Source organism: Podarcis tiliguerta, assembly GCF_965153285.1.
Source record: "Podarcis tiliguerta genome assembly, chromosome: 3".
In the NCBI taxonomy this organism is placed as follows: Eukaryota; Metazoa; Chordata; class Lepidosauria; order Squamata; family Lacertidae; genus Podarcis; species Podarcis tiliguerta.
The window spans coordinates 20,064,247-20,076,277 of record NC_139536.1 but is presented as its reverse complement, the minus strand read 5'-3'; the positions used below and the strand labels follow the sequence as shown (position 1 = coordinate 20,076,277).

General features: G+C 39.7%; 1 protein-coding gene across 1 annotated transcript in view; it reads right to left on the bottom strand.

The window, feature by feature from the left end:
• The window catches only part of SRBD1 (S1 RNA binding domain 1), a 170,669-nt gene that overhangs the window by 99,436 nt on the left and 59,202 nt on the right, over positions 1 to 12,031 (bottom strand). The window contains exon 15 of the mRNA XM_083433000.1: positions 2,799 to 2,890. Coding sequence (XP_083289126.1) covers positions 2,799 to 2,890 — 92 coding nt within the window. The remainder of the gene's footprint in view (positions 1 to 2,798; positions 2,891 to 12,031) is intronic.

Sequence of the window (12,031 nt, the reverse complement as noted above, 5' to 3'; positions counted from 1 at the left end):
TCAGTCATGCTGGCCACATGCCCCGGAAGCTGTCTCCGGACAAACGGCGGCTCCCTCGGCCTATAGAGCGAGATGAGCACCACAACCCCAGAGTCGTCCACGACTGGACCTAATGGTCAGGGGTACCTTTACCTTTCTTTACCTTTACTTTACTACTATTACTACTTCTTATTACTACTACTACTACTACTGCTGCTGCTGCTATTACTGCTACTACTACTAAGGAAGGGGATGGATGAACAGAGCTGGAGGTTGTCAACCATCACCTCAGGAACTATCACAGCAAGAGCGATAGTCACTCCTTCTTTCAATATGGTTGCAGGACTACATTCTACGTGGCTCTCCAAACCAGACTGTAGCTGGTCATGTGAACTCACCCTTGAATTGCAACCTGCCAAACTTTGCACACGTGCAGTTGCTCTTTATTCATATTTTGCCCCACCCACCCACCCACTTGACAAAACACTCTGCACATCTCCATTTTTGAGGAAATACAGTATTGATTTTTGAAGATTCCGGGTGCTAAACAAACAGCAAAGCTCCTGCCCACTTCAGATAAAGAACAAGTTAGTCAAAATAACATGGAATTGAAACTCACAACTGGAGGAGATGGAAGCAAAATCTTTCAATAAAATAAATTGGACATTGCAGTTCAATTAAAGGAAAGTTAAGGGTTAGGGTTTCTTAAAAAAGAGAAGATTTATTGAATAAATATTGGCTGGTAAATGTTTCTATAGATAAGGAGAAATAAAAGGAAAAAGCACAGAGATGTGAGACAGAGGAAGAAACATGATAGATTCTGGCAAGCGATGAATGAGGAGCACAAAGTCTGATGAGGAGAGAAATCAGAAATAAAAGATAAGCAGGAACTACAGATGAAGCTATTTGACGGTATTAACGTTAAAAATATATAGATTAACTTTTTGTGTTCTAAGTATTTGTTTGGTTTAGAAACAATCTAAAGGCATTATAATGGACACAAAATTAAACGCGTGAAAAGCCAAAAGTTCCCAAAATTATTATTACATTTTTCAGCTGTAGTACTCAAGAATGGACAGATCAGTTAATTTCTAGTCTGAATCAATTTTCCAAGTGTTCTTACCTAAGTCTGCAAAGTCCAGCTTCTGCATTAATCTGTTTGTTATTGTTGTTGTTGTTGTTGTTGTTATTATTATTATTATTATTATTATTATTATTATTATTATTATTATTTTAAGAAAACCACACAAAGAGGAAAGTTCATATTTAAACCTCATATTTAAATCTGAGATCTTTTGATGAAGGGTGGTATGTAAATCAAATAATCAATAATAATAATATGCATTTATCACAAATTCACGTTAAAGAACATGTTGTAGCTCAATGCTCACACATATTCTAAAATATGCATTTCAATGCATTTTGGTACATTACTTTTTTAGTGATGTATCAAAAAATTTGGGGAAATGAAAAATTCAAATGATAGCATTATCCTGTTCTGCACACTAATCTGGGAAGTGCAGTTTTGGTCAATTTGCATCAATATTCATAGAAATTAAGTTCTTCAAACATCACTAGCAGTAAACATAGTTCGTGTTATTCAAGTACAGATATGTTTCAGGTTGCCACTGGAAACCACCACTTTCCCTTTACAAAGACTGTTAAATTATTGTTAATGAGACATTCCCACATACAGCCAGTATAAAGCACTTCTCAGTATGCCAAGCTGAGATGGCTTGCAACTCCCACAGTCCATCTGTGTCTGGGCTTGTTTTATGCTGGCCACTGTTATGATGGAAGGGTAAAATGTCCCCTTTTTATTAAAAAAAAATGTGTTTACGTTTACCAATATCCTATAACTTCTGCAAGTACCTTTGCAATTTTGATACCCCCTGCAATGAGAAACGGGTTTCTTTATCCAGGAAGAATGTGTTTGGACGTAACACTAAACCACAGTTTAGCACTACGGGAGTGAGCCGCTCCCACCTATTCACAAGAGACAAGAGGAAGCATTTGGAATATTTTGCTTTTAATGAACTCTGTTTGCCATTTAGTCCTAACTGGGCTTGTGGTTAAACACTAACTATAGTTAATTTCAACAAGCTGGCTTCATAACCCATGGTTTGAAGTTGGCTTCTTTTGAAATTAACCATAGTTAGCATTTAACCACAATCTCCAGTTCAGACGAAACAAGATACTGTGGTTATTTAAAGTTTCTAAATTCTTCCTCTTGGCCACGTAAGACAAGAAGATAGACACGCAGGCTGAATAATGAGTGAGCGTGAGGAAGCTGCGTACATTTATCTAGTGTTGAACCAAGGTTTAATCTTATGCCCGAATACAGCCAGAGAGAGATAAATTATGTAAAAGCTATCACATTCAGTTATTCCTCGTTTAATTTCCCTATTGGAGCTATTTCTACCTAAAAAGCAGATACCAAATTATCAAGATACAGCCTTGTCAAGCATATTAGATATATTAGTCAATATGTCACATGCCCGTGCAGTAAGTATACTATATATGGCATTAAATAAAGGAAAAAAACCTGTGGTTTCCTATCATGTAAATATGAGGGAGACATGAATCCCAATTATATGGCTCAATCCAGGCAACAAGTAGGTCATCACAGTATTTACATATTTACAGTAAGTAGAGTTCTCAATTTATAATTTGTTTCAAGGATGATGAAAAGAAATAATGAAAGGAAATTCATAAAGAGTTAAGGGTGGCAACAGTAATATTATCTTCTCTTATTTAAGTGGTTGTGCATATATATACATTATGAGTGTCATGAAAATACTGAAGTAGCCAATAATTACCTGCACTTCGTAGGTTAGGATCTAAATCAGGCATCTCCTTGGTAGCTTCTGGACTAACACTGTATATTGAGGCTCCCGCTTCATTGGTAATGCTGCAGAACAGAAAGCAAATCATTAAAACCTTGCAACACAAAATAAATTTTTAAAAAATCTTAATAATGGGTTCACAAAATATAAAGATACAGGCTCAAAGCTTGTAAAATCTGCATCATGCATTATATGAAAGTACAGTTTTGTGTGATCTTGGGCTGTGATCCTAAACATACGTTCTTGAACTGAAATATAAGAGATTTATTTCAAAAATTTAGGAGCTGTGATATTCCACATCACCTCTCACCCATGCCACCTTTTCCTGTGATTTCAATATGTCACAGGTAAATGAAAAAGTGCTGTTGGATTCTTATTTTTGTTCCCCCTCCCATCTGAAAATTGTATCTCCCTTCTCCATCTTAGGCTGTTTACATATGAACACGCTCCACTGTTTTCAACAGGGCTTGTGAAAGACTGCATCCTATCTTTTACACTGGGCTTTGTACTCCTCACACCAATTGTTATTTCACAAAAAGCATTCTGAACACATATAAAAATGTGTGTATCTCTCATAAAAGTATCTACATATGCATCTGAATGAGATCTAGAGTTGTAAAGAACTTTGCAAAACTGGAAATCACTAATCACAAAAACTATTTTTCTTTCTTTCCACTATAAACTTTATTTAGGGCACATTTAACAAAAAGCTAAGATAACACGAGTAACGAGACATAACACAGCCCGCCCACCAGAACTAGAACCACTCAGTTCCTAATTGCAACGCATTAATTCTAAAATTATAAATTGGAAATTACAGCCGACTGGAGTGTTATCAGCAGTCTTCTTTTTTTTCAAATCTCAAAAAAAACTTTACTGAATAAAGCAAAATATATAATGTCAGCTACTTCTCTTCAGAGTCCGGGTGCATTTGATGGGCACACTGATTTATTACACATTTCTGTGAAACAGCAGACACATAATTATCTCCTTTTTATTTTGCACTTAATTAATATTTGTACATGGTTCTGTGTATTATGAAAAGTGGCCCTGGAAATTTTCTTCAAGTCAGTTGTCATTCAAATGCAAAAATAACACACACACCAGTTCAGTGTAGGGCTACTTACCCCTCCCTCTCTCACACACTCCTATACATGCATTTTTCTGCGTTCCTAAATATAAAGCACAAAACCAGCTCGCAACATTGGAATAAAACCTATCATTTTTTGTTCCTATCCTGACTTAACAGAGAGCACCAGGGTTCCCCCACATCCGCACCCACAGCTGTCTTCTCTAAAAAGTACCAGCATCGCAACATCACATACAAGGCCAGCTTTAAAACCTGAAGTTGGCAGTCCCCAAAAGGCAGAAGTATCACCTTTCCTTTGCTGAGGCACACTTCAAATGTCCCCAAAGTTTGAATCAGAATGAGATATGAAGGTGAACTGAAATAGCAATCAAGGCTGTATCGTATTTGAAACAGGCCAACAGAGAAATCTTGAGGGGAGGATCGGCTGGGAGAAAACGAACTCTTTCCCACCTACTACCGAAAACCTCCAACTTGAGAGAGACAATGAGATTTCTGTTCGTACCAGAGAACCAGTCCCTTTAAAGATCTACAGGTCAGAGGCAACTGGGCTCAATTTTATTCATATATTCAAAGTCCGAGTTCCATACAGCTGCGGAAGTTGCCAAGAAATCACTTATGGAGAAGGAAGCTTTGAGAAGTAAGTAAATAATGATCAAGAGCCCCACCCCACCATCAAATGTGTGGGTAACTCTACTAGCTTTAAGATAGAGGTATTACATGGGTGTACCTGGCCGGAAAGGCAGGCAGGCAGGCAGGCAGGAACCAGACCAATTAGCACACCTTCAGAATGCTCTGAATTATAACACAGATCGCTAACAACGCAACTTGAGAATGCAAGTCTCCTCTTCCGCATCGCAGCTTTGAAAAATGGAAAGGGAGGGAAGGGGAGAATTAACTTTAGTAGTAGGTGGATGGTTAGTTTTCTTAGAAGCAAATTTGCTTTTAAATCACTTCTCTAACATTTCCAAGACTCCAATACAAAAGAAAAGCCCAAATTGAAACATATTTATTCTGTTTCAAAAAGTCGTTTTTCAGCGTTCCATTCATCATTCATGGCATTTACAAGCAACACTTTCCCAGACAAAAATTAGTTTTTGGAGTCTCTTTTGAAAATGCTCCAGATTGCGAAAACTGCTGGTTACTTATTCTAGCTGAAATTCAGTGTGTATATATAGACTTGACTGAGGCCAGGCAATAATGCCAAAAATTTTGCAGAGAAAAGTTTTAAATCATATTCCTTAGGACGCACAAGAGGAATTGCCTCCCTAGTAATTTATCTCAACACTTGTCAATTATACTTGGACATGACTGCAAACATTTTCAAATGTGTATTTTGTCTCTTAAATAAACCACGTTAAAATACCGTCCAAGTTAAACACATTTTACTTCACAGTAGCATAAGAATAGGATCAGAAATCTACACAATGACACGATGCCTGGATTTTCTCAAGACTGTCGTCTGGAAGTAATTTTTATTTATTCATTAATGACATAAAAAGCAACTTAGCAGGTATCCAAAGATAACCGGTATCTTATTGATTTTCAACCATGAATATTTTAAATCATTTATTAGATCAGTGAACACTGATTATTTTGCTCCCGGAGCTAACCTTGCTGCACAGCACAAGGAAAACTACCAGCTTCTAAATAAAGGATATTGGAGAAATAAATTGCTTAAAAGTAAACAAAATAACAGAGTTAGAAAAGGGGAGAAGCACTTCTATGGAAAAATGCATTTGCAAGATTTGCATGCCTTTTTTTACATGTGCAAAAAAATACTTAAATGATATCAGATACAAATGGAATATGCTCTCAAGCAAAGCGTACAATGTATTTAAAAATTTACAGATACAGTAAAGTGATTTCCCTGCCTGTATGTCAAGATCTCTTACAACCAGTAGAAATGGCACATAAATATATATGACACAAAATACTATCTAGAAAGTTTGTGCTTTCTTCTTTTTGTGGGGACAAAATTTTGCATGCAACTGTCAGGAAAATTAAAGGCATTACTGAAGAGGTATTTTCCAGAGGAAAAATCTGCTGTTATAATTTTTGCGCGCGCACACACACACACACACACACACACACAAGCCCAGATGTAATTACACTTATTGCAGCTCAAATTGGAAAACTCCCTCACGAAACAGGAGGCAGCATGAACAGAAGGGCACGTTTCACCCACTGTTAAATAATAAGTAAGTCTATAAAATCTTATCTGTTTCTGAACTGCATATGCATGATTGCCTGTGCAGATTAGGTGAATCTTGTATATTTTATTCTTGGTCAGTTTTGCTATGCTTCATGCACCGTATGCTGTATAAGGAGCCACAGATGGGGAACTTGTTGTTCTGGGCGGTGTCTGACATGAGGTGGGATAAGGCAAGACATCACCCTGTCTATGTCTGCTCAAAAGGACAACCTAAAAGCATCCCACTTCTTTTCAACGGATGTAACAGAGTCTGGTCTAATTTGCAACAGGGCCTTATCTGTGGCAGCCCCCAAATTGTGGAATTCACTCCCCACAGAGATGCATCAGGCACCTTCATTATACAGCTTTTGTAATATGCTGAAGACACACTTCTTTGCCACTTAAGAAATATTTAGGACCCTCGTCTAGTTATAATTGTAATTTGTTTCAAACTGTTCTTAATGCTTCATTATACTCTGTTGTGACTCGCCCTGGGACCTTGTGGTGAAGGGAGGATAAAAATAAATAAAAGTCCCTTTCTTTTTTTCCTCCCACTTCAGGTATTGGCTCTGAGCCACATGAAGGAAAAGAACAGAAGCAAAAGGAAGAAGAATATTAAATGCCACAAGGAGCATGCAGATTTTGAGGTTTGATTCTTGGTGACGATCACACAAGAAATGTCTTTTTAAACATTTGTCTTTTAATTAAGCGTAAACAATATTTAACCGGCTTCTTTAAACGACAATAAAACAAACGTCCGCACCACACATCAAGTGTCGTGGAAGGCTGAAGTCACATATTCCTCCCCATCCCTGAATAATAAGGTTATAATTGGTGAGGTGGACTGCACAGAATGTTGGACTAGTTCCACAGCCGTTAAACTCATGGGTGATCCTAGACCAGAGCTCCTTGGAAGGGAACCACAGGATAAATATGAACAAAAGTCAACCTCATAATGGCTGTCCCTGGCCTCAAAATAGTCTGTTCCTGGCGTCAAGATCCAAGCTTAGAGCCCTCTCACTGCAATGTGCATCATCCTGGCTCAGTTGGTACAAATGTAAACAGTTCCAGCAGATTACTGGAATGAGATAAAGGTAAAGCCCTTCACACTTTTAACAGATCTGTACAAATGATAAATAAGCAGTACCAAATGGCTCGAGATTTTAAGAGCGCTGTTAGAAACAAATTCAGGGGATAGCGTGAGCAGAGTTAAAGTCATCAGGTTTCTAGGATTAATTTGGTCCATACATTTTCTTCTTTGAAGTTCAATATATGGAAGACAGTGATATTACATAAATTTAAGAAAAGAAAAGGGGAAACAGCATGTCTCATGTGGATTTTTAATCTATTTCATCCCCCCCCCCCTTACTTAAAGTCGGGGGGACGGACTGAGCATGAATTTGGCACTCTCTGTACATCTTACACATAGCTGGTTGCCCTCTCAAAATTAAAATATATAAAACAGGCGAAGGAGAAATCCCTTTACTCCTATTTGTGAAGAATGCAAAATATTCTGCAGCACACAGAATTCACTCCAAAGTGATTAATTTGTCCTGCTTGATGAACAATTAGGTATGCAAAAAAAGCTTACATATTCTTGCACAGCAATGGCCTACAGTCTAATACAAAGATCCTAAGATGTCCACCATTCTCTCTTGGACATGCTGTTTTCAATTTCAGGTGTCCTTCCATACAATGAAAATAATGGGGGGGGGGGGCGGAATGAAGAGACTTTTCCCAGAAGAATGAAAGCAATGAGGATTGCAAAGTACTTTGTGCAATAAATATGTAAAACGTAAGGTTTAATTATAGGTGATTGAAGATCCTAATTGCATTATCCTGGGCTCCTCCCAAAGGAAGAGGGGTGTAAATTGAAATAAACAGTAATAATTTTATCCAGTGAAAAATGGCAGCAGATGGTGTGTTGGAGAGCCACCCTCCCAAAACTAGTTATGGCAGTTTACCTGGACTGGACTGTGGTGGGAAGAATTCTTCATACAGTAGTATGGAGTTTGCTACCACCAAATGATGAAGATGATCTTAATTACCCACCCTCCACCCTAAGGCTCCAGGCTAGCTTACAACATTAAAACCAGGCTTCCTCAACCTCAGCCCTCCATATGCTTTTGGCCTATAACTCCCATGATCCCTAGCTAGCAGGACCAGTGGTCAAGGATGAATGGAATTGTAGTCTCAAAACATCTGGAGCAGCCTTTCTCAACCTGTGGGTCCCCAGATGTTGTTGGACTACAACTCCCATTACCCCTAGCTTGCAAGGCCAGAGCTCAAAGATGATGGGAGTTGTAGTCTCAAAACATCTAGAGGGCCGAGGTTGAGGAAGCCTGCTTTAAATCAACTTTCAATTACAAAATATACAACTCAGGCATCAAAGATCGGAGTAAAGAGGTGTCTTTGGGGTATTTGCCCAAAGCGATAGAGTGAAGTTACCAGAAGCATACTTATGGGGAAGGAGATCCACGGTTTGGGATCAAGCACAGAGTCCTGCCATCCAATGTGGAAAATGTACAACCATTTATTATTAATCATTAAATCCACTTGGAGACGGTTCGCAGGAAGCAGCTGATAAATGAAATGAAACAAATACAGTGGTATCTCAGGTTAGAAACTTAATTCATTCTGGAGGTCTGTTCTTAACCAGAAACTGTTCTTAACCTGAGATACCACTTTAGCTAATGGGGCCTCCCACTGCTGGTGCACCGCCACCGCACGATTTCTGTTCTCATCCTGAAGCAAAGTTCTTAACCCGAGGTACTATTTCTGGATTAGCGGAGTCTGTAACCTGAAGCATCTGTAAACTGAGGTACCACTGTAAATAAATCTATGCTAATTGGTGTGCACATTGGTCGACAGGCATGTAGGCCAAAGCTATAGATGCTGTTGAGAAATATAATGAAAGCAAAAGGGAAGGGAAGAGGCTATTTCTCTCCTTCCTCCCCTAAAATGGAACTCAGAAAGTGGTCAGATAAAACTCACTTGAACACCAACAAACTATTATTCCTTTCTCGGTTATTCTCAGCAACTTGTTTGCTTTGCAAGTCAAATCAAGGAAACCGTCGTGAACAGTATAAATATCATCAGAACTTATCAGACAGTAGCAAACAGCATTATGTTCATTGCCAGTTCTCTAAATGTGTTGCTTTAGCACCATCTGGTGACTGTCTGTGCTTACTGCTGGAAATTCTGTGGGGAAAATCTAAATGATAAATTATACTTCTTTTAGTACACTGCAGACACACATACATGCAAAATTAAGCTAATAATGTTTTCTCTTTATTACATGTCAAGAACATTTGGAATTATGATTATTTTTGGAAGGGTTAGATTTATTAAGTTGAAACTGCCCCCAGGATGATTATCACATGGAACCGTTCTGGAGGGCTGAAGGACCCTCGTTGAAAAACGGCACCTCCCCTTCACCCAGCAAGAATCTCTGCTGGATTCCAGTCCCTGCCACAAGCATTCAAGGCCTTTTCACTCGCAGAAGAGACACTCTGAATCCAGCCCAGGGAGCTTTGCAACAAACAATACTCAAACCAGATTCCTATTTTATTAGCACTCAAGAGATGCATTAACATATCCCCACTTTATAGCAAGAGATCACATTTTCCAGTACTTTGCATGAATCTCATTTTTACTAATGAGGATTAAAAAAAAAATCCATGCTAAGGTGTGGATGCCAGGGCCAGCCCACACATACGGCAAGGTGAGGCGACAGCCTCAGGCGGCAGGATCCAAAGGGGTGGCAGATCCCAATGTCAAAGTTTATCCCCTCCCCCTTGTCCCCAATATAGATCTTCACTCCCCACTTCTTACCTGACTGTGGGGTGTGTGTTGTTTTGTGGTTCACCTCAGGCACCAAAATGTCTTAGTCTGGCTCTGGTGGATGCCCTACCTGAAACTGGGAGTGCCCCAACAACTGGTGACATCCCCAACTTCATAGTCCTCTGAATTAGAATCATAGAATCATAGAGTTGGAAGAGACCACAAGGGCCATCGAGTCCAACCCCCTGCCAAGCAGGAAACACCATCAGAGCACTCCTGACATATGGTTGTCAAGCCTCTGCTTAAAGACCTCCAAAGAAGGAGACTCCACCACACTCCTTGGCAGCAAATTCCACTGTCAAACAGCTCTTACTGTCAGGAAGTTCTTCCTAATGTTTAGGTGGAATCTTCTTTCTTGTAGTTTGGATCCATTGCTCCGTGTCCGCTTCTCTGGAGCAGCAGAAAACAACCTTTCTCCCTCCTCTATGTGACATCCTTTTATATATTTGAACATGGCTATCATATCACCCCTTAACCTCCTCTTCTCCAGGCTAAACATGCCCAGCTCCCTTAGCCGTTCCTCATAAGGCATCATTTCCAGGCCTTTGACCATTTTGGTTGCCCTCCTCTGGACACGTTCCAGTTTGTCAGTGTCCTTCTTGAACTGTGGTGCCCAGAACTGGACACAGTACTCCAGGTGAGGTCTGACCAGAGCAGAATACAGTGGCACTATTACTTCCCTTGATCTAGATGCTATACTCCTATTGATACCAATTCTCCTATTTGATACCAATTCTCCTGCATACAAGTCTCCTATATATCTCCACTGGACATTATTACACTGGCCCTTTCAAGTAGACCTGCTTGGGTAGCAGCTACCTCCCTGCAGCACAGTTCCAAGCCTCTAGGCAGTTTCATCTGAGTTTACCATGAAAAGTTAGAGAAGGTAATTAATTACACAGCCAGCTTTGGAGGGCGGCATAGCTCAGTGGTAAACTGCTTCTGCGTCACATCCAGAAGGTACCAGGTTCCATCCTCACTACTTCTTATAGGTCTTTTCCACCTGGCCTGAGAGGCGGGGCTCTTGATTTCAGCTACAAAAGCTGAGGCTGCTGAAGACTCTTGGGCTGGGGTATTGAGGGTGGCTGACTCTTGTTGAGCGTGGCTGCTGTTGCTATTGGGCTTTTGTATCCGTTTAAGGACTTTGTTGTTATTTATGTGGAAATTATTCAGTTTGGTTTTGTATTTTTTATGTTTCATTTATTGTTTATGACTACTTAGAATTATGTTGCAGCTCTGCATTTTGTTCACGCTGTGAGCCACCTTGAGCACGGTTTGAACTGTGGAAAGTTATAAAACTATGTATGTATGTATGTAGAAGCACTGCAGCTTTTGGAGTTCTCAGAGATATTTTTGGAGCTCCTCGCAATTCTGTTTTTTGTTGTTTTCATCACCCTGGACAATTTGGTTTCGCCAAGAAACTCGGCCAACCCATTCCACTGCTCACCATTAATTACAGATCATTTATGAACAAGCGAAAAAGGACCAGACTCAATACAGATCCTTCGAGGAACCCATATGCCTCCTTTGTGAGAACATCCCACTTCTTCCTAACTCTTGGCTTCCTGTTGTGTAACCAGTTCCTGATCCAGAAGGGGACCTCTCCACTTATCCTATGGCTGCTAAACCTATTTAGGAGTCTTTAGTGAGGGACTTTATCAAAAGTTTTTGAAACATCTGGAGGGCTATGGGTTAGCTACTCAGGCCATATAACATTCATAATTTTACCATGTTCCTCACTTTACTCCCCTCGCCCCAGTACAAACAAAATGTCACCATGATTAGGTGGACAGAGCAAAACCACATGCAGATACACAAATTCTGATATGTCCATGGTACCACCCCACCTTCCTGTTACCGTTCAACAAAGCAGCACTTCACTTTTTCAACACACTGCCGCCACCCCCTGCCAAATCACCAGATCAAGTACAATGTGCTTATCAAGTCTGCCCTTCTGTCTCTAGAGAATGCAGCCAACATGACCTTCATCAAACAGACTCAAGCTCCAACAATCAAGAGGTCAGGAGCTTAATTCTGCTCTTGAGAAGACTAACCCTTCCTAATTTATTCCTAAGTGGAGCT